Source organism: Eretmochelys imbricata, chromosome 17 (assembly GCF_965152235.1).
Source record: "Eretmochelys imbricata isolate rEreImb1 chromosome 17, rEreImb1.hap1, whole genome shotgun sequence".
Taxonomy (NCBI): domain Eukaryota; kingdom Metazoa; phylum Chordata; order Testudines; family Cheloniidae; genus Eretmochelys; species Eretmochelys imbricata.
This window is the reverse complement of record NC_135588.1, coordinates 5,529,845-5,553,623: the sequence shown is the minus strand read 5'-3', so window position 1 is coordinate 5,553,623 and position 23,779 is coordinate 5,529,845. Positions and strand designations below refer to the sequence as shown.

Here is a 23,779-nt window from a genome sequence, read left to right as displayed (position 1 = left end):
ATTGCTATATATACTTCTCTTTCATTTATTTGCATATTTAATTTTCTTCCCAGATATATTTTAGCTGAATTTTTTTGATAAAAAACACAAAATAAACAAAAAAGGACAATAAGCAGCATGGATTCAGTCCTCCAATGAGATCTGCATAGGCTGACCCCTGCATCTGCACAGAATCCTACTGACTTCAGTGGGTCTCCAGACAGGTACAGAGGTCTGCCTGCAGAGAACTCATTGTAGGATCAGAGCCTATGGCAGGAAATAATGGCATACAGTGACTTCTTCAATTTCATACTGAAAGGTGAAAACATATGAAAGAAATTGAGGACATTACTGTGGCAGGCATGGAGCTGCTAGGTAATAATCTAAGCATACTGATATGTAATAATTGTGTGAATATTATCTGTGGCCTGGTCAGTGAGGTGAAGTTACTGTATAGCTTATTTAACTTTCCTTATGGATGTACTGGTCTTTCTTAATAGCGGACTGTTGGAAAGACAAGCAGGAAAGGACAACATAGTGGCTCTGTGTAAGCAACCTCCCATCAACTGGGCAACAATTACAAGACAATGGCCTACTTCCAGGCTCCAGCCTAAAGTTATGCATCTGTTCTGCGAAGACTGGGAGTCTAGAGATCAAAAGGGACACTAAATGGTTAAAGGTGACAATTCCTGTGAATGTGTGTTTAAAGCACTGAGTAGCTTTTAAAGACAGAAAACTCCCTGCAGTAGACATAGAGAATTGATTTGTGATTTAATGGAAGGAACTGTCACTCAGAGCCTAGCAGCCTTGTGGTGCCTATAGGAAGCTTAGGTCTACCAGGATCCCCATCTGGAAGATGGACAGACACATGAGTTACCTAGAAGTGAATATTGTCTGTTTTATTGTTTTACAGTCTTTTTCTTTTAAATGCTTTTTTAAAAAAAATAAAAACCTTCCTTTAAGAAGGCTGTCTGGTCACTGAGTACCACTGTCATAGCTCCTAGCAGAAAAAGGACTGCAGGAACTGAAACTAAGTCAGACCTGGTCTGAGAGTGGGAGAATTAGGTGATTCCTTCCCAAGGTACATGATGAGATGTGAGAGGGGATGAACTCAGAAATCAGGAGGGAGTCAGAAGCACAGTTAGCCTGGTAACTGTGATAGTTATGTGAGAGACATTTGTAGTAACAAATTAAACCACAGGCCAAATTCATCCATGGTATTAACTCCCCCAACTTCAGTGGAATGACATCAGGGATAAATTTGACCCATTTAGCCCACATCCTTCCATTTGGCAAATCTGTGTTTGATGCAAGATTGAAGGAGGGGTAAAGACAGCTTGCTTTCAGGTGGCATTTTATCTGAAAAGATGGAGATAATGATACGTACTGCCTTTGTCAAGTGCTTTGAGATCGATGAAAAAAAGCACAATGAAAAGTATGGTATCAGATATAGGTATTATTCATCATTAGAATCCCTAGATCCTGGGCCAGCCAAGGACTGGGCCATTCCTCAGCATAAATTAGAGCTGACAAAAGACCGCTCTCTTTCACATCCAGCAACCTACTGTCCCAAAAAGCCATGCTGGCACCCAGGAATCAATGGAGTGGAGGGACACACTGGCGATGCCCCTTTCCTATAGAATGAATCATTCATTGAAAGACAGCAGGATGTGTAAGCATAAGAGATGCTACAGTCCTCCAAGGATTTTCAAGTGTAGGAGAATCCTTAGGAGGCCAGATCTGCTTGCTTTACAGCTGCTTTGCTCAACCAAAATGACGCAAAAGCAGCTAGAGAAGGAACCAGAACCTGACCCATTATTTCTGTGGTGCAATCACATTCTTGTTTATTCATAAATAGAGTAGGTGGCTGGATTTGAGTCTCTAAAATCTTTTGTTTAATACTTTTGTAGACAAAGATTTAGCTGTAACAGTAAGATTTGCAGATAGTGGCAGTTGTTTTTATTGCCCAAGCTTGTTTCCACATATATATGGCATAGACAGTATATCTTAACTCACCAAGTCTGAACTGACAGCTAATGCGTTCTGCAGCTTTTAAGCACTGTTGCTTCACCCAAATCCTTGTATCTTCTTCCAACTTCTTCTGATCTCTCTCACTCATGTTTGTGGAAGACTAGGTACAGAACATTTGGGTTATCACAAGAACATAACATCTTGTATAAACAGTTCTTGCCATTTTTTGCTGCCAGGGCCACGACTGTTGATTATCACGTTAGGGAAGGAAGTTTTAGTAGAGAAAATTTGCCCATGAGCAGTGCCTTATGTCAGCCACTGAGAGGAAGGACTGGTGCCACTGAATATAGAGGCAAGCCTTCTTTCCCAAGAATGTCTTAGTCCTCAGTAAAATTATTTTGAGTCAAACTTACTTCTAAATATCTTTATCCTGGAGAAAAGTTTACTTGAAGGAATCTCTTATTTTTCAGAAAGAATACCCAGAGTCATACTTACTACTTCTTCATGTACCAGTCTTACTCGGCCTTACTCTCAAATGTTAAACTCCAAGGTTGGATATATCCACCAACAGAAAAAGATGCAGGAGGTGAAGAGCAATACAAGAAACTCTTAATTCATGGAGTTCCTGAAGCATTATTCCAGCTTGTGGTTTGTAGAGCCATGGAGGGGAGAACCCTTGAACGAGATGGATGTTCTGAGATCTGTCAAAAAGTTTCATGGATCCCAGGGCAATCACACAGAGATCTGACCCTTCCATTACTCCCTACATCCTCTCTTCCTTTGGTAGCATGGCACATGAAGAAGTCATACTGCCATCACCTCCTTGCCTATCTTTGTCCTCTAACCCCCAGTTAAAGAAGGGTAAATGGCAAGTTGCTGCTGACAGAAGCAATGGATCTGAAATACCTCTATAAAATATTTCTTGCAAAAACAAATGCAGTGGACTTCAAAATAGTAATGAACTTCTTCCTTAGAGATAACAAACGCCTAATTTGAAAAACAAGTGATGAAGTACTTAACTTTGAAAACTAATACATTGTTTTGTGATTTTTTAAAGGGATGTTCAAAAGTGTAGTGAGGTCTTCTATTTTGGTTCTTATTTAAAAAAAAACAAAACACCTTGGTAAGTAAGGCACAAAGCAGTTAAAAGTTCTGCCTTCCTACTTTGTGTGTTCGATTATTTAAGTTAGATATTTAAGACAGGGAGAGTAACTTTTCCCTAAAGAAAATCTGTAGTAACTTTCTCACAAAGACAATGATATTGGGAGTGCTCCTGTCCCAAGATATTCTTACTGGGGAACAATAAATTCCCACAGTAGCAAGTCCTGTTAGCAGGTTACTCTTATTAAGAGAAATAACCATTTCCTAGGGTAAAGATACCACAGACTAAGCTTGGTTCAGGCTACTCTTAATGTGGAGCAAGAAATTCCCAGGTTTAAAAACACTCTACTGCTTTGGCAACAAAAGATTCTAGTAGCCAGACAATCAATGCTTAAGAAGATTTTAAAGATATGGAACAAAATCCTGAGCTCCTTGCTCAGTTCATAGGCAAAATTTTCATTGAAGTTAATGACATTTTTGCCTAAGTAAGATCCTCAGGATTTTGTCCAGAACTGTATACACAACAGGACAGCAGCCCCACTACCATCCTCCCTACATTCAGTCATCAGCTTCCATAATGAAGAACGGGATACTCCCATCCTCCTTGTCACGCACAAATGCTTCCAAACCTGTCAAGTCTGCTACCACATGAATTCCGTTCTAAGAAGAGTCTGCTCAAAGGGCTAGATCCTACAATCCTAACTCAGACAAAATTCCCATAATGTCAATGAAAGTTTTGCTAAGTTAGGACTACAGAATCTGTCCTTATATGAGTTTGATATCTCACTGAATCTGGATTTGAACCATAGCTCCAATGGAGAAAACCCTCATATATACACTCATTATCTTGTTTTCTTTTCAAGTTTCCTGAGAGGAGAAAAAAATACTGAAAGCCTGTTAGATACAAGGTAAAAGATATATAACATTTTAATCTTATTTCAGATCGATTAACTACACTGAAAAATTTAGAAGTACAATTTTATAACTGAGAACAAAATAATCCACTTTACTTTTATGACAACAAGAGATTTGTACATGTTCACGTTATGTTGCTGTAGGCTCAAAGCTCCCATAACTCACTTACTAGTAGACTAGGTTGATTAGGACACTCACTAAAATATTTTTTTAACAAAATGCTGGCCAAGGAGACAGAAAATCATTTGTCATGGTTTAGGATTTCTTAGTTGGTGTTCATGTCATCAGCAAGAGCAACTCCAAGTTTGTCTAAAACCTAAAGGAGAAATAAATTAGTAATAAAATACTAAGTTTGCAGTGTTGTTGTAGCTGTGTTGGTCCCCAGATATTAAAGAGACTAGGTGCGTAACGTTTTTTATTGGATCAACTTTTGTAGGTCAATAGCTTGTCTCTTTAACCAACAAAAGTTGGTCCAATAAAAAAATGTTACTCACCTACCTTGTCTCAGTAAATATTTTAAACATACTGTAGTTCCAGAAATTCTTCAAACTTTAATTCAGGCTAACTATTGACTTTTAATGCACCCTGCACTGTAGTATCTGGACATCATCTGAAGTTCTTTAAGGAGCAATCTTTCATCTTAATGTGGCTGATCCAGAGGTCGCATCTTATTTCAACATGTTGCCATGCAGAACTATCCCACTCTCCTTACAATGTGTATGATAAACACCCATTTTTTCATGGTCTGTGTGTATATAAATCTCCTCACTGTATTTTCCACTTTATGCATCCGATGAAGTGAGCTGTAGCTCACGAAAGCTTATGCTCAAATAAATTGGTTAGTCTCTAAGGTGCCACAAGTACTCCTTTTCTTTTTGCGAATACAGACTAACACGGCTGCTACTCTGAAACCTATCCCAGTCTTGGTTCCCAAGCTCATCTTTCTGCTGTTGGGCTAGAACGATTTGGGGCAGCAGCATGCTCATTCCCTGAGGCAATGCAAGCAACTTACATTGTTCCTTAGCAGAATCCTCTGTGTGACACATGGAGCAATACAGACAATCACCAAAGGCAGATGATTCCAGCCCTCCTTAGTGGCATGGAAAGTCATTGCAATAAGAGAACTTTGAAAGAGAGACGGGAAAGGAAAATAAATGCGGGACTCACTTATTGAGTAAGGTATTGCAACATTGTGCCCCATGCTGTAAATAAAATTGATAGTACTCAGATTATTTGACTTCCCTATTTGTGGATTCAAAACTAAACAATGCATCAATGCATTTTGCTTGTAGGTGTATTTTCTTTTACATATCAGGTTAAATTGGTGGGCAGGAATCTATGTTGATTCTGCTTTATAACTCAAAGCAAATAAAGATTTCAAGATGGTTACTGCCAACGATTCTTAGAGACTATGAAAAAAAGGGGGAAGGGGAAGAATATAAGAACTGAACAAAACTTTGAACCAGATAAACACTATGAAGGGAAGGAATGCTTTAGGGTTTACCTACAAGTAAGGAAATTTTATTAAGCAAAGAAAAGTTAAAGCTGAATATCAGAAAACCCATAAGAAAGCAAAATATTCTGACAATTTTTTATTAAATTATATTTCAGAATTAGATACTAAGTATAATGGGGCAAACTCAGATCTGGTGAAGGTATGAATTTGGTCTGATGTTTATTGCTAGCATTCTGTTCAAATATGTCCATCTGGCCAGTATTTATAACATGCTTTGTCCATGAGATGAGTGAAATTAAAGTTACAGAACGCAAACAGTCTGGAAGATTGTAATCTTCCCCTTGCCTCATATGTGTTGAGAGTTTCTTTAGCTGTTTTTGTGCAAACACACTGCCTTTAGAGAATTTATTGTGGTAAATCTAATGTGAACAGTTGAGTAACATTCTGATGCATGACTTTTGTCCTAACTTTCAAGGAGAATAATAAAATTCTTGACAAGCTAACTGAAATAGTCATTAGAATATTTGCCTACTTGCATATTTAAAAACAACAGTTGTTGTTTTAATACCCCCCACACTAAGGAAAAAAATGTCCATATAAGCAAGCAATAGGAACAAGGACAGATCAAAAATTGCAAAGATGACATCCACATGCATTTAAATCATTATTAATAGATGCATATTTTGCAAACAAACATTTTACCTTATGCCATGGTTTTCCTGGTAATAATGTCTCTTGTAGGCTAGAATTTAACCAAGATACATCCAAAGTCTGATGGTTTCCACATAATCTTATCCTCGCATGTCCAGATGTTCCTCCAACTTTATCCATTTTATGGGATACTTTCATCAGACACAGATTTCCTTATGTGCTCGTCAGCTTTATGTAGAACTTCTTAATTATATGATGCTGAAAAACCTCAGTCAGGGAAAATCATTAACGTATATGTTACAATCTAGCTAGAAGTATTATTTAAGAAAGTTATTCCTTCTCCGTGATGACATTTTTTCAATCCATCATTCCAGCAGCCATTTAAAACTTTTTGTTCTGAACTAAATTAAATATTTAAATTGTAACAGAAATTACAGAGGAGCTGGGTGCACAGTGCTCAATCCATATGGAATTCCCACTAGAAGTCCTGTGTATGGAGCACCTACAAGATCAGACCAATAAAGACACAAGAGTTCCTGTAGTATCACCAACTTACATTAGCACCTATGTACAATTTTATAAATCATTTACTCTTTTGTCCAAGTTCATGTTGAAGCAAATCCCCATTAAACTTCAACAGGAGCTGGCCCATAGCTTCTAGAAGACGTCTCAGGATTTTGGATAATTTTTTCCCCCCACAATCCATACCACAAAAGACCCTATACAAAGTCCACACTGAAGGACATGATTTTCACAAGTATTGACCAGCCAAAACTCAATGGGATCTGTGGGTGCTCAGCACCATTTAAAATCAAGCCCTAGGTGCTTAAATGGGGCATAGTATACTAAAAGACACTTTCATTCAGGTAAGAATGTTGTATAGATCGTATCACCAAGTAATTAGATTAATGACAGATGAATCCATTAATATTGGTGTATACTTGGAGGTTGTAAAGTGTTTATATACATAAAAGTATCATTAGTACAGTGAGTGCAATTTAAAATTCAGCATTTACTGTTCTGCAGTACCATATATATTATTTTCAATTACCACAAGAAGATGTAAATGCTGAAGTTTTTAAAACAGCACCCACTCTATTATTTTTATGACTCAGGCCCTGATCCTACAAAGATTAATACATGTGCTTAACTTTACACACTGTTTATCTCATTGAAGTCAATAGGACAATTCACTGTTTAAAGTTATGTATGAGTCAGAATGACTGGGGCCTTAATTAAGAGAAATGAGAGAGGAGCTACTGAATTAGGGTTCTGTCTTTAATTTGTACTGAAATAATTAATTTAAGAGTTTTTATAACTTTTGTATAAAAAAGTTCCCTTGGGTTGAAAACTGAGAGAAATATTCTCAGATCCAAAAGCATTTTCTCTGTAATAGATTTGCATATAAAACCAATATATTACTTTTCTATTATGTTGCACTTTTACAACTGAGAAACGTTTATTTTTAAAATAGGGACTTGGAATTCAGGATTGATGTGTATTGATCACTGTAGGCCCCAATCCTTCAGGGATGCACCACATGGACAAAGTGGTGTGCCCACACAGGTAACTTTGCAAGATGCAAACCTTAATTTCTACTTTTATTGTCAAAGTGAGAAACAGTATTGCACCCAGCTTACCAAGCGATCCAGATCGCTCAGCATCAGGGTGATCTGTCCTCTTTATTATTTACCATTCCCCCAATTTTTGGGTCATCTGCATTCTTTATCAGTGATAATTTTATGCTTTCTTCCAGGTCATTAATAAAAATGTTAAATAACATAGGGCCAAGAACCAGTCCCTAAGGGACCCCACTAGAAACACAGCCATACTATGATGATTCCCCATTTACAAATATATGTTGAGACCTATCAGTTAGCCAACTTTTAATCCATTTAATGCGTGACATGTTAATTTTATATCTTTCTATTTTTTAATCAAATTATCACTAGGTATCAACTCAAATGCCTTTATCTCTCTCTTTCAGATACTTCTGTGGCCTCCACTACCATATTATCTAAGCATCTTACAATCTTTAATGTTTTTATCCTCACAACACCCCTGTGAGACAGGGAAGTACTTTTATCACTCAATTTACAGATGGGGAACTGAGGCACAGAAAGAGAGACTAAGAGTTAGTCTTTACACATGAAAATAAATCTGTAATAAGACAGGATGTGAATTTAAAGCCGATTCCTGATTAACTCCACGTGCAGATGTTTTTATTCTGAAATAAGAACATCCACACATGGAGTTAATCAGGAAGAGCAATTCCAGAATAACTCCCTGTGTACACAAGCACTAAGTGACCTGCCCAAGACCATATAGGGAGTCTGTGGCAGAGCTGGCAATTGAACCTAAATCTGCTGAGTCCCAGGCTAGCACCCTAACCACTGGACCATCCTTCAAAGATCCAAATCACAAAAATCTGAACCCCATCACCACAGTAAAAATCCCAATAAATATTTAAACCTTTACAGAGCTTCAAATGAGAGTTTAACCTTATTAATAATAATAAAAAATCATAATACTTTGCACATATAGTGCTCTGACTCAAAGCACTGGACAAACATTAATTTACCCTGTCTGTGGGTATTGCCACATTTTACAGAGAAAACTGAAGCATGTCGGGGTTAAGTGACTTGCCCAAATTCAGGTCAGTGGCAGAGCCTGGATGAGAAATCATGACTCCTGCTTCTCAGCTGTGCTCTTAGCCCACACCTCACTCCCGCTCCCCAGGTAATTTTAGTCATAACTCCCCATCTTCACTCCTACCATCCACCCCCTCACCCGCGGCCTGCCACTGCCACGTTCACCCTCATATGGCACCTACCAGCGTCATCAGAAGCCATTCCCCAGCACCTTCAACTCACTAGCACCTGCAGACAGCACCCTCCAAATCCCTGCTCCTCCCTCTCTGCCCTCAGGCCGCTGGCGGCCCCCTTCCCTTCCTTCTCAATCCCTGACCCCCACCCACTCTTCCTCACGCCTCTCCTCTTCCTCCCACCCTGACTGCCGCCGCTCCAACCACTCACGCCCCAGCTCCTCTCCTTCCTCCCCCCGACCCTTCCCACCCCGGCCTCCGCCCCACGACTCCCCCTTACCCCGTCCTCAACATCTGCCTCCCCCTCCCCCGCGGGCTCGGCGGCTCGCTGGACGCAGGGCCCCAGCCTAGTTGCTATGGCGACAAACAGCGCCGGGCCTTCCTCCTCCTCCTCCTCCTCCTCCTCCCCCCAGCTCCTCCTCTTCCCCCAGCCGGTAGTTGCTGCTGCTTCTGCCCCCGCCCCCAATCTAGCCAGGCGTCAGTGATGGAGGCCCTGGGAGGCCGCGGCCCGGGCAGCAGGGCTGGGCACGGAGCCCCGGCCGCGTCATGAGAGGTAAGGTTGCGGGGCCGGGGTGATTTGCCCCTCTGGCTCAGCCCCTTACCTGTGCTGCGGCGGATCTGCCCCCGGCTCTGACCTCGGGCTGTTTAAACGGGGATTGAGCCCTCGCTGTCTCGTGCCAGGGTGGAAATGGAAAGGGGAGGAGGGCTACTTCTCACAGTTTATCCCCACCCCCGCCGCCTTATCTGGGGTTCAGATGGAAGGGGGGGGGATTTGTCCCCCATCGTCTGTGCAAATGGAAGGGGGGCATTCGCCCCTCATTGTCTGCCCTCTCTCCCCCTGCCCCCTTGTTAGGGGAGGAAGGTGGAAGGGGAATTAGCCCCTTACTGTCTGCCCCACTCCCACCCCTGGGTGGAGATGAAAGGGGGCATTTACCTCTCACCCACTGGTGCTGCCCACCCACGCTCACCTAGTTGGCACAGGAGGGTGTGTATGTCACCCCCGCTGTGTCCCTGCTGGGAAGGGAAAGCGGGGATTGGCACTCCTCTGGGTGCTCTTTTGGTCATAACGATATTTACCTGGGATAGGTGTCTTTGCCTTGGGAGGAACTCAGCAGTGCAACAGGGTGACATTCTGATGTGATGATGTCAGGCCAGGAGCCGTGTTGGCTCATCCCTCCACACTGATAGATGTGACAGATAGATGTTTTGCAGGCTAGACGGGTGGCTTCAGAACCTCTGTTTGCAGGACACCATTTCTGATACACCTGGGAGCATCCCATAAACTCAGGCCTGGCTAGGAGGATCTGACATGCTGAAAAAGTAAAATTAAAGAGAATTTTTAAAAAAATATGTCTTGGTCAGTGTTCAGAGAGTAGATTTGAGATCCATTAATTAAAATACAAAATGTTTGTTAATATATATTTAATATTAGGGTGCCTATTAAATACTTAAATTAGGAAGTGAAAAGAATTCTCATAGTGACATTAACTCAGCCATATTGTGCATTCTATGTGTTTTATAGTATGATTTAATAATAAATGCAGTTATTTTTAAAGTTCTCTAAACAAGTAAACTGCCATGGGCTGATTCTGCAAAGCCATGCTGCTAAGCATAGAGCTCTATTAAAACAATGGAATTACTTACAGTATAGGAACTACTTTGTCCTGGTAGTTTTTGCAGGAGCAGGTCATAAACCACCAAATCAAGAGTGCTAATTAATCAATTTTTGCAACATAAATGTTAAGGGCCTGATCCTCCAAACCCGTGCAGGAGAAACTTTATTCATACACTAAAGTGGTCCTGTTGACTTCAGCTTATCGGATTGCTCACACACATTAAGTACAGTACATGAGTTTTTGCAAGACTGAGGCCTACAATATGAACATAGGACAACAGATAATGTATCCGTAATAGCTCTGAATGTGAGTGAGAAGTTTTACTGTGCATGCAGTTTTTCTTAATTGCTAATAACTCAATTTTTTTTTTTTTACAAATTAGCAGAATCTAGTTTTGTTTCAAATGTTAAGTCTTTGCTAATGTAGATATGTGCACAAATAGCATATTGAGATTTTCTTGCAATTCAGATTGTATGTTTTTCATGCTTGCATAACTGAAAAACAGGTCAATAGATTTTACTCAAACTTTCCTACGTGTCCAACAAAAAAAAGCATTTTTGAGAAAATGGTGAGCAACTGAAAAAAGTTTATAATGAAAATCCCAACTAAACCACAACTGTAGTGTTTGCTACAGATAAATATTGTAAAAATACTTTGCCCTTCTGTGCTATCCAGTAATCTCAAAACACATTCCAAAGGATATCTAATGAAACATTATACCATTCCTGGAAAGTATATAAGAACTATTATACCCATTTGACAGATGGGGAGACTGAGGCACAGAAATGAAATGAATTGCCAAGGGACACAGTAAGTAAATTACAGTACTTGGAATAAAACCCAGATCTCTTGCTCTAACCATTAGACCACACTTTACTGTCTGCAATTGCCTTTGGACCTAGATTCTCTATCAACCCTAACCCAGTCCCACACATTTGCTCTTTATTTCCTGCTTTCTTCTCCCTCCCAAGAGTACATTGCCTATGCAAAGCCCCCATATGGTCCAGGCTCTTCCCAGTGTCTTTTAAAAAGTGGATTAACCTGGTTCCACTCACTTCCCTGACAGGATAATCTCTTCTGGTAATCCCATAATGGCACTCTGTTTTCAGTACTCACTGGATTTTGATTAGACTCGTCTGTGTCTAAATACATGCCATTTTATGGATGCTTAAATGTGCAGGTCCCATCCCCCACCTTTATTATTTCCTTCTTAATCTCATAATGGTTCCCAACCTTTTTCTATAAACATATATATCATGTTAAAACTTCTGCTATACAAGCTAGTGCCTGTCTCCTCCTATTCGGCTGGGTGCTTTCTAATTTTCAGTGTAGCTTTGGCTTTTCCAGACTGTATGTGTGGCAGCCCATTGAAGGTTACAGTATACATCATTGAAAGAGAGTAAGTCAGTGGATGCTGTGAACAATTCACACAGAGGCTTCTCATTAAGGTAAGGGGTGGGAGCCTAAAATACAAACCTCCAGAGCTAAAGAAACCAGTATTTGTGTATCTATCACTGTACCAGTGGTCTGTGTAGCTAGATCATCAGGATGGCCAAAAGGCTGTGTATTTCAGAGAGACAATTCTCTTTTCCTAACTGAATGGAACACTGCTCCTTTAAACATGGCTTTTCCCCCACCCTTTAGGAGACATAGCAGTGAGACAAAAGAATCTGGACCAGAGAAAGATCAATTCAACGCCATGCAATCAAATTACACTCATCTCCACAATGCCCCAGGAAGTGGTGATGTTCCCTCGTCTTCTCAGAGTGCCCATACAGCAGGGCTGCCAGGAGAAGGCTCTTGCCACCGTACTGGAGATGTTCACATCCAGCTAAGTTCTGCCTTGGGAGAATCTGGGGAAAACCCCAGTTTCAGGCACATACGATCAGGTTCCCAGGGCCGTTCACATGGCCACTCCCACAATGAAGCGAGGGGGTCTGAAGATTCCACCTCAGATTCAGAGGAACACAGTGGCAGCTCCATCTCTGAACTCCGATATCTCCTCCAGTGGCTGCACAAAAGTCTTCCATACATCTTGATTCTGTGTATCAAACTGACCATGCAACATATAATCGGTAGAGTATAACAGAGTATGGTATGGGGGAACTAGCCCTTTTTTCCTGCCTTCAATCCTGCTTATGAGCATGCCTAAAGTATAATTTGATTTACTTTTAGCTTTATTTTAATTTCATTTCTTCACTGGAAGGAGAAATTTCCTATAAGAGATTTCAATCACTTAATCTGTTTTTTTTTGTTAGCGTATACAATGTAGCTTAATTATTTTAGCTTGATTGCCTGAACTGTTAAAATTGTATTCTGTTATTGCAAGTACTTGTGAGAAGTGCACTTATTTTGCTCTTATTTTATTTTAATCCAGTTTCTTATTTTCCTCCATATAACTGACCCATTTTTCCTAATAGGCATTTCTCTTGGAATTGGGCTGCTAACAACTTTTATGTATGCAAACAAAAGCATTGTAAATCAGGTTTTTCTAAGAGTAAGTATTGCCCGTTGCAATGAAGTTTAAGTGTTTTTACGTTAACTATTACCCAAGACTTTCATGCATCAGTTTTTGAGAGAAATGTGAAATGATCTTATATTAATTTAGTAAACAAAACAGATAAATATCATAGGATTTTTGAGATGTAAATGTTTTAGCTATCAATAAAATTTACACACTTCTAAACCTGACTTAGCATTTGTCAGAGAAGCATACTTTGCAAATTTAAAATAAAATATTGGTACAATCTCTTTTTCTGACTTTGCATATCAAAATGCCTGACAATGCTTCTGCCGTAATAAGATAGAAATGCTTAACTGTATTTTAAGAATGGTTAAAACTACTGTTTCATATGCAGAGTATCTGTTATGAGGGCACAGGGGTTATTGAGAATTTTGTTACTTAGAAAAGCAGTTGAGGAGATATATATATCGTTTTCTAAGTAACAAAATGAAATGAACGCCTAAGCAGTAACACTTCTGCTTGGGCGTTCACCCCATTAAAGGTTTCAGAGTAGCAGCCGTGTTAGTCTGTATCCACAAAAAGAAAAGGAGGACTTGTGGCACCTTAGAGACTAACAAATTTATTTGAGCATAAGCTTTCGTGAGCTACAGCTCACTTCATCAGATGCATTCAGTGGAAAGTAGATCACGAAAGCTTATGCTTAAATAAAATTGTTAGTCTCTAAGGTGCCACAAGTCCTTTTCTTTTCATCCCATTAAAGTGCATGGAGATCTGTGTGAGCACAATGATCTGCCCTTGAACTACTTCTTCATGGTGTAAAGTAACATAGCAGCATCTTGTATTAGTGACTGTGTTCAAATACTGCCGTCCTAGTTTTATTGAGTGTGTAAGAAATTAACTTGAGACTTAAAAAAAAATCAAAGTAACAGAAAACTATTACATTTTTAATGTATATCTTACAGGAAAGGTGCTCCAAGTTGCAATGTGCTTGGGTACTGATATTCCTAACCGGGTCATCTCTCCTCTTGTATTATACCTTTCACTCTCAGTCACTTTATTACAGGTAATTAGCAGAACATCTATGTTATATTAGTCACTTTAAATTAACTGTCATTTCTTGTGAAAATCTCATCTTTACTCCTGGCATTTTTTTTTTTAAGAGAATCAAGAAGTTGGCTTCACTTAACGCAGATAAATAAATAAATGATGGGCCCAGTCCTGCAAAGCCTTACTACAGAACACTCATGTGAAGAAGGGTTTGCAAGATTAGGCCCTATGTCTGGGGTTCACTGGCACAACTTGGGTTTGATTCTCAGCCCCGTCACACCTTGGTGTGGGAGTACTGGGGATACAGTGCCATAAGTCTCTAGCAGGGCATGTGTCTAAGTTTCTTCTGTTACTAGTTTACAACAACCCTGCTAACTGATTAAGGGGCAACATTGGCAGAATGGGAAAGGGACAAGTACTTGTATGGCAGGATGACGGTTACAATGCAGATGTAAAGTGGATTCGAAATGGGGAGCTCTTCATGGTTGACAAAAGCTCTCTCTTTCCCACTCCTTCTAGAGGAAAACATTACACTATCTAAACATGCTTTTTTTTTTAAAAAAAAAATACCCTTTTAAATGAAACCGTACGCTAGTATCATTTCACGGTGTGTACCTCTGGAGCGCGTACCCTTGTAATTTTAGATATTTCTTTTTGTAGCTTAATCTTTTTAAAACCTACTGTGGATTTTATGAACTTCTGGGAGGTACTTTGGATCGTGGGAATCACAGACTTTATTCTGAAATTCCTCTTCATGGGCTTCAAATGCTTTATTCTCTTGGTGCCTTCTTTTATGATGTCTTTTAAATCCAAGGTAAGAAAATAATCTATACTTAGCTTTAGCATGAACATCCTTTTACAGTACAATCAGCCAGTCATGAATTCCACCTAGAGGAACATTTTTCTTAATTAAAGTTCTGCACATTATCTGTCGATGCAGGGGAAGGAGAAAACCATTCTCAACTATTTTTTGAGTATGGTCTTTCAGACAGTTGTGCACCCATTTTATAGTAATTTAATCTAGACCACATTTCCCTAGTTTGGTTATGAGAATGTCATGTGAGATTGTGTCAAAAGCCTTACTAAAATCAAGATATGCTACTGCTTTCCCCATCCACCAGGCCCAGTAACTCTTTTAAAGAAAGAAATTAGGTTGGTTTGGCATGATTTGTTCTTGACAAATCCATGATGGTTATTGCTTATTGTATTGTCCTCTAGGTGCTTATAAACCGATTGCAAAACTGTTTTAAAAGGGAGGGCATGGAGCTTTTAAAGAACACAAAGTAACTTGTGGGGGAGGTAAATGGAGTTTTGATTTACATGTGGTTGTAAAAGAAAAGGCCTTTTCTTAACCCCCGTTTTTCTCAGCATTATACATGCAGACAATTTTTAACAGAAAATTGATCTAAAATTAATTTTTCTGTTTGCATTTTTCTTGTAACTTTTCCCCTTTTTTAATGCTTATGAAAGCAAGACTGATAACAGTGGTAAGTAGGTAGGCACTCTGCAAAGGCACCCCTATTCTGATCTTTTGTACCTTGGTTTTTCTGGTCTTCTCTTGAGCAGAGCCTGCCAATTGTGCAGCTGTTTTATGATAGCTGACAAATGTCAGCTCAGGACTTGCCAAAGATCATCAGTTTTGTTTTGTTTGTCTTGACACCTGACTCTAATTGCTGAAGTGTTAGTGAATTTACCCATGATAAAACTTCTTTTTAACTCCTTTTTAAAAATCATGATCTTGGCCCCATTTTTTAGGAGTTTAATGTAATACCATGCAGTTTTACATGTAATCCCATACATGTAATAACTCTTACATGTATGGGATTTTAATGACTCACGTTTCCAAACAATATTTCAGATCTGTCGAGTCACTAGTTAAGATATAATGAGGGATAAATATTAAAAAGAGAGTAAATATATAGAAAAGATGCATTAACTTTAAATTATCTGTATTTTAAATGTATTTTTAAATATTCCTCTTGTTGTTCATAGGGCTACTGGTATATGCTGTTAGAAGAATTCTGCCAGTATTACCGTACATTCGTCCCCGTACCAATTTGGTTTCGTTATCTTATTGGCTATAGGGAGCTGGACAATGTACTGGGGTGGAGTCTTGGAGTATTGCTAGGTCTGATCTACTTCATCCTAAAAGTATGTAAATGTTATCCTTCCTCTGTATTTTAATGTATAAAATGATACTGCAGTAATTACCATAGAAGAGATGTAGACATACAAATGAATGTATTCTGAAATATTCCCCAGAGTTTGAGCTGACTTGCTGGTTTAATACAGCCTTCCAAAATCAATATAAAGTTTTGCTAGGTCAGGCACTAGATCTATTCATCCTCTCTTTGAAGGATGATTAGAAAACTAATGATGTTTTACACAGTCCAAAAATTGCTTGCCACACCTGAGTGTGAAAGTAGGAATTCTGTCTGAACTAGTTGTTAATGCCAGGATGGTTAATATGTTTTGTGTCCTTCAAGCTAAGATCCACTGGGTTGCTCTCACTGTTGGAGAGTTCAAGTTCTGAACTTCACTTTAACACAGCAAGCACTAGGGCATTCTGAGGGTGGAGGGCCTGAGCCTCTGGTACCTGCTGTGTCTGGGAGGTCTGCCGGAGCCTGAGTTTGGCAAACTTCATGGCACTATTGTGCTTTTGAGTGGCCTTTGTAATAATAGGGAATCAGGTTGGTGTGGGGTTTTTTGTTCTTGATTTTTGTTAATTAGAGACTTCTGTTATTCTGTTTGTTTGTTGTAATTTTGCTGTAGAGTGCCCATGTGCCTTGGTACCGTCAATATAAATTTCTAAAGAGAAATTATACATCAAATTGAGGTAGCTTTTGTCAAACTCATAAATGGCTTCCAAAGTAAGACCAAACTTGAACTAGGGTGGAAAAAAAATATTAAGAACTTGTGGACAGAATGTGGAGTAATGCACCAAATAATAGTCTTAACAGTTACTTGTAGACTTCTTGTAGGCAGTATGTAAACAAATTGCCATGGGAGATGGGCAGAATTCCAGTCAACAAAACCATTTCCTTTTGGAAAATCTTGCATTATGTAAAATTGTTGCTTTGGGTTTCCATTCCACTATTTTAACTTGTCAGCTTAATCTGTTTTTCCTTAACATGGCTTAAAACCTCCCCCGTCACAAAGGGAAGTTGGCTATCAACTCCCATTGACTTTCAGTGTAGTCGGGAACCCAACTCCCTTTAGTCCCTTTGACACTATCCTACTCTGTGCTTATACTAGGCATATCCAAAACTATCTTGGTTTGGTACAGTTTATATATAACACAGCAGCTGTATTCTATTGTTTACTATACACATGCAAAATTAAAAGATCATTATGTTAAAAGAACATTATTAAGATTGCAAAATCAAGTACTTACAAGGTAGGCAATGCTAGATATAAAGTTGCCTGTGCCACCTTAATTTGGCCCCCTTGTGTATATTCACTGTGGTACAGTCTTTAATTACATGATCTCTTACTATTTTTTTCCAGTGAGGACAGACTCTCTGGAGATATTAGCTGCTGAAATCTAAGAAGTCTCTGAACTTCTCTGAAGCATACATGAACTATAATTTTTAAAGGCATATAATTTGGCCAAATATGAATAAATTTTCATGGGAATGGCAGAAGGCACATCCCTGACACAAAGACATTTCGCGGCCAAATTGCAAGTTCCTCCTCCAAAACATGGGGGTGCGAGAGAATCTCAAAGAAAAGGTTACCAGAATTTTTGTAATATGGGCAAAACAATATATTTTACCCTAGTCTCATTTTTGGAACAGCTGAACCGTTTTTGGTTGAAATTTTGCACGAGAGGCAGACACCCAGCATGGAAAATTTCAGACTTAACAGTTAAAATTTGGCAAAGTTTATAAGCAACCGAAAGCATGGCTTTAAAAAGGGAAAGTGTTGGGCAACTCAGTAATAAGTAGAGTTACCAGTCCCACCTATAATTGTTTCATTACCAGACTAAAAGTAAAACATTGAAGGCCAAATGTGCAAAGCGTTGCATGGAATTTTAGCACTGAGGCTCTTCACTTCAAAACCTGCACAAAGTTTGAAAATCTAGCTCTTGGAAATAAATACTAAGCATAATTTTGTTTTTCTTTTCTCAATTTCAGCTTTTGAGCCTTTTTGGACATCTGAGAAACTTTAGAAAGGTTTTGCGTATATTTTGTACACGACCAGTGAGTATTGGATTTTCTGTAACAACAAAGTGACAAATGTGGCTTCCACAAAAATAATTCTTCTTGAAGATAGCTTTTTCCTGTGTACTAGCTGATCACATTATGTTCTTTTAGTTACATGGAGTTCAACTTTCAAAGTAATCCCACTGTTTGTTCCCTTCTTACAGTTACTTGCACTGTAAAATTTAATTTCTCAGCTTCACAATCATGGGCTGACCTGAAGTCACTTTAAAAGTGATCAGTTTTTTTATTGTAAGCAGCATCTTGAGGTAAACTATTTGAATACCATGTAAATAAAGTATGATGTAAAGAATATATTTTAAAACTGGGCAAAATATTTGTTTGACTCACATCTGCAAGAGCAAAGTAGCAAACCTTTACCCATTAGCAACTAACTGAAATATACAACAGTAAGACCCAGATCTTGGCAAAATAACTGAAGAGTAACTAGATATTCCATTCAGAATAAAAAAATATTCTTTTTCTAGAATAGTGGGTGGTTGGTAAAATGTACTGTAATTTAATCTAGAGCCTGCTGTGCATGTACCAGAATATATAGGAGGATTTTTGACATTTAATTAGATTAATGCTAAAATACCTTACACAGTCTGTGTAAGCAATACTCTCTTAACAGTAAGTGATGTGTTTTCATTCTGGTCAATGTGTATCAGCTCATAACAGAACTTTGCTGCAGGAAGGCCACCATTGTAGCAAATTACTTTCAAAGTCCCCACATAGCATCCTCAATAGATTATACCCAAATACCACCTTCCCCTGGAGCATGTATGTGTCAATATAGCATCCTAAGGATTGAAACACCTAACATCCTGTTGCCCCAGGGATTTTCTAGTTTCCTCTCTAACCACATCCTTTCAGTCTTCCTTATCCTTTTCTAGATCTTAACATCTGCTGCAAAAATCTCTTTTTTTTAACAGCACTATGGGGTGACAGCTAGCAAGAGACAGTGTTCTGAAGCAGATGATATTTGTTCAATATGCCAAGCTGAATTTCAAAAGCCTATTCTTCTAATCTGCCAGGTAATTCTAAAGAGATTTTGAATTCGAGAATCACAATGTGGGGAGGAGGCTTCTGTTCTGAAACTTTGTGAATCAAACTGATGTTGACAGTGTCAGTTGGAAAGTAGCAACAGGTTTATGGAAAAAACTTGTAGATACTTGTGAATGGGAAACTCCCTTTTGATGGAAGAGTATTGTAAGTCTCGCTAGCTTGTGTATATTTGCCTGCAACTTTTTTTTAAATGTTTGAAAATTTATATTATGTGCTAAAGACAGCAGCTTTCAGTACTATATTGTATGGGAACAGTTTAATACTAGCAAGTATTTAACAAGGGATTGGACACTTATATGGATAAAAGAATATACAGTGTTGATGTGAACAAATTTTGGAAGAGTTTAAATTTCATGCCTCAAAGACTAAAGAAATACCTAACTACTATGGATTAGGAGGGTTTTTTTTCCACCTTTCCCTAAAGCATATAGTGCTGACTGTAGTCAGAAACAACATACTGGACTAGCTGGACCATGAGTCTGATTTAATATGGCAATTCCTATGTTTCTGAGGAGATTTGAAGACACTATACACTTGGGGTAGAAAAAGCATATCAACTTGTTTTCACTTGATTGCATTGTCTATGCAGTACTTCACTCCTGTCCATTTACTTCTAGAATCCTTGCAAGTCTTCATACTGCTGACGCTTGGCAAAGTTTTTATTTATTTATTTAAAAGTAATTGCTGTTGCTACAGGTAGGGTTGGTATCACAGTCTATTGTTAAGATTGCCCAACATTTCCCATTATACGACCCTGTTTTCAGTTGCTTTTAACTTGCAAAACTTTAACCATTTGGGATGAAATTTTCCATGTTAGGTGTCTGCTTCAGGCTGATTTTTGTTTGTTCGTTTGTTTTTGAAAATTTCAGCCAAAACAGTCTAGCCCCTTCTGAGAATGAGGCTAGGGAAAAATACATTTGTTAAAAAAAATTCTGGTGAACTTTTCTTTTAGCGGCTGTCTAGCTCCCTTGTGCTTTGGAGCAGAAACTCTAAATTTATCAGGGGGTTGCCTTTGTGACAGGGATGTACCTGTTGCTCTCCCTGTGAAAATCTGCCCAGGGCTCAGGACTTTTTCCTGCAATTGCAACTCGGGGCTGCTGCAGCCAGGGCTGTGTCTGGGTCTGGGCACCTGAACTGAGTGCAGGGAGCCTGTCTTTCCTGTGCTCTCAGTAACCCCCCTTCTGGGTCCAGGCAAGAGGAAGGATGAAACCACCTAATTTGAAAGCAGGGGGGTGGGATAAGAGCTTGACCTGCAAGAGGCATAGATTGGCACAAGGAGCATAGGGGTGGGGAATAGAGGAGAATGGAGTTAGAGTGGGAGGATAGATTGGGACTGGAGGTTGGCAGGGGGAGAGCGAAACTGGGACTGGGAGCTGGGGTAGGGGGAGACTGGAACTGAACCAATGGGGCCAGGAAAAAGAGGAGAGTAGAGACAAATCTGAGGATCCAGAGTGTGGGAGTCAGAACTGGGACAGTTTGAGCCAAAGAGTGGAGGGACACTAAGATTGGGACTGGAAGGTAGTGCAGATGAGCAATGTGTATGCAGGGAGACACAGATTAGATTAGGAACTAGGGTAAGAAGGAGCTGGGAATGGCTGGACAAGGAGAGTGGGCCTAGGGTGAAAAGCCTGAGAAAAGGAGTCTAGGGCTAGGTAGCCAGACCAGAACTGGGTGAGGAGCCAGTATTGAGGAGTAGACAGGCACTGGGACCAAGAGGAGCAGATAGGTCAGAAGGGGCCACACTTGGTGGGAGAATGGGCAGAAATTTGTGCCCACTAGGCACTCCTCCAAAGCCAGGAATGGAACCCAGGAGTCACCATTCCTCTTGTGTCAGGGTGTGTTTGATTGCCTACAGTGCTGGTTCATCTTGAGGAAGACAAGCTAGTATTGCTATCATTTACTCCTTTAATTCTAATTTGCAGAGGTCTGTGAGGTGGACCCTAAAGGTTTTAGAACTGCTGATGAACCATGGAGGTGTCATTATGATGCTACATGAGGAAATTTGGGTTTTTTTCAGATTGCTTTAAGTAACACACCAGAAAAATACTACATTAAAGCACACTATTAATGTTGCAAAGTCAAAGGTTCACTCCACAGAAATGCCATCTGTGCAACCGTGATGTGGCCCCCCCGCCCACTGTGTGTAAGCATTGTGGTACTGTTTAATTATGCAATCACATACTATTTTTTTCCACAGGATCTCTGCCTCATTCGGCGCACAGGATGCACCTGCTCTGGGGATGAATTAGGGTGTATTTAAAAAAACAAAACAAAACTTGTCTGTAGATTCTGCGTCACTTGTTGCAGAAGTTAGAAGATGTGTAGCGACTGAGGCAGGGGATTGCAGGAATAAAAACAATGGGCTCATGGGTAAAACAGTTAAATTCTGTACCACAGAGCTTTGCTTTGAATATACAAAGTGCTGTATCATGCGAAGGACTCTTAAAGATCAGGTCCTGCGTGTCTCAAATTGGGCACCCTAGATTAGTGGATACCTCATACTTTAATCCCTCTGTGATGTAGAAAAGCCCATGAGAAAGTTAATAGTTCTGTTTTCAGAGCCCGGTTCAAATAGTGTGCAGGAAATAAGGCATAGGGCCACACATCAAACAAGAAAACAAAATACTGAATGGCTGCTTATGAAGTGCACACCATCTGTTCCGTGCACTGAATGAGGCAAGGGTGCTCTGCAAAAAATAGTATGTGATCAAGTAATTAAATACTATCATAATACTTACGCATAAAGGGGCTGATCAGCGATGCACAGGTAACCTTACTTCTGGCATTTCCTAAGATCTGAATGCTTGAGTTTGCAATTTTAATTTTTTTTAGCTTGGTTTTATATGCAATTATGTAAGTAGAATAGTTTAGCAGACCCATTAATTAGAAGAGTAACTAGATTTTTAATATTCTAAATTGATTTGAAAAAACAGGTTGTAATAAAAATTAAATCTTTTGTGCTCTTGCAGTTAAAAAAAATCAAGTACTTGTCATTCTTTTCATTACAGCACATATTTTGTGAAGAATGCATCTCTTTATGGTTCAATAGAGAGAAAACATGTCCACTCTGCAGAACAGTTATTTCAGACCACGTTAACAAATGGAAGGATGGAGCCACTTCTATGCATCTACAGATTTATTAAAACGTCATACTTTTATTTTTTTTTTTTTTTTTTTTTTTTTTACAGTGTACATTCATTTGAATAAATATTTTGCAGTTTAATGTGGATACTACTGTGGTTGGTAAAGGGTGTGTGTTTAAGATTAGCAAAGGACTATCTAAGATCCTCAAGTACTTCTATCAAATGTTCTAAAATTTGAGTTTATTAAAACATAGCATAAATTGAAAACTGCCTTTTCATAGATTAAAAAAATCTTAAATTTTAGAATTAATGTTCAAAATCCAACACTATATTGATATTTCATAATATTTCAGAGAAATGGTCAAATATTTGAAAATGCTGCACTGTTACTTAGAGCAACTGCTTCACTCATTGTTTTACATGAACATCTACAATAGTTTGCAGTGTTCCAAATTGCATTTATTCTTGTATGACTTTACCAAACACAGCAGCTAGAGATGTGGGCTATGATCTTGGGATGCCAAGCACCAACAACTCCTATGGACTTGAGTGGGAGTTGCAGAGCTACTCATCACACTCAAAGAGTAGGCCTTTTAATGCTGAACCTGATAGTTCAGAGAAATGAGCCCTCTTTTTTTCCATGTTAGACCTATGTCATTAACTGTTTTTCATTACATTTTGAGGAATATCATAAGAATTTCCCCACTTAGGTCCATTGCAGATCTATAGGAATTGTTCTCCATCTTATGCTTACCATATAAATTACCCAACCACCGCTGGAAGTTTTTTACTTAATATTTTATAAAGTTTGTATTTTCAAAGCAAATCTTAATACTATATTTTTGTCAAATATCAGGTAACCAAATTTTCTTAAAGGGGAGAATCTATTTTATATTATATATACGATTTGTAGTGTGCATAGAATATAGAGAATAAATGCAGTTTAAATTCTTTTGGCTGGTGCATGTTCTGTAAGCATACAGGATTTGTTACTGTTCCACTGATAACAGCAACTTTTAAATATGTGCAACCTATGGAAGATTACCATTTGCCCCATAAAACTAGGTAACTTTTTCAAAGTCAAATGTACTGGTGATTAATCTCTACGCTATCTGTGCAACCAAATCATTCTCTTCCCTCTGCCAGTCTCTCCTCACCTCTTCCATTCAGACAAAATAGGCAAAAACTATCTTGTCAGTGAATTACTGCAGGGCTGAATTTAGCCTGAACTTAGTTTTTAGCTGTTTTGGAACTTACTCAATTGAACACTTAAAGAAACTGCCACTTTGAGTAGTGCTTGGTTTCTTGGTTTGCAAGAGAATGTGCTCGTATCTTAGGGTATGACTACACTACAAAATTAGGTCAATTTTAATTAAATCGACATTGAGGCTCTGATTTAAGC

The 23,779-nt window shown here is 39.0% G+C and overlaps 2 protein-coding genes across 4 annotated transcripts in view; one reads left to right on the top strand and one right to left on the bottom strand.

Moving 5' to 3' along the window:
* Positions 1 to 23,779, bottom strand: part of RPS6KB1 (ribosomal protein S6 kinase B1) — a 62,453-nt gene that overhangs the window by 5,668 nt on the left and 33,006 nt on the right. The window contains exons 15-17 of one of the 2 annotated variants that reach the window (XR_013348284.1): positions 9,975 to 10,209; positions 6,125 to 6,340; positions 1,996 to 5,090 (exon numbers count right to left, since the gene is read on the bottom strand). The gene's annotated coding sequence lies outside the window, so the exon portion shown is untranslated. Of the gene's footprint in view, positions 1 to 1,995; positions 5,091 to 6,124; positions 6,341 to 9,974; positions 10,210 to 23,779 lie in introns of those variants that run through there. The other variant, XR_013348283.1, reaches the window with a different exon arrangement.
* On the top strand, positions 9,360 to 23,328 carry RNFT1 (ring finger protein, transmembrane 1). 2 transcript variants are annotated; one of them, XM_077836794.1, is made up of 10 exons: positions 9,365 to 9,450; positions 11,277 to 11,323; positions 12,158 to 12,588; positions 12,934 to 13,010; positions 13,940 to 14,040; positions 14,685 to 14,838; positions 16,017 to 16,175; positions 18,161 to 18,226; positions 19,162 to 19,263; positions 22,303 to 23,328. In XM_077836794.1, the coding sequence occupies exons 2-10, from the start codon at positions 11,277 to 11,279 to the stop codon at positions 22,435 to 22,437; spliced, it is 1,272 nt and encodes a 423-aa protein (XP_077692920.1). In that variant the 5' UTR covers positions 9,365 to 9,450; the 3' UTR covers positions 22,438 to 23,328. The 2 variants fall into 2 exon arrangements, with proteins under 2 accessions (XP_077692921.1, XP_077692920.1); XM_077836795.1 differs by lacking the exon at positions 11,277 to 11,323 and having other exon boundaries at positions 9,360 to 9,450.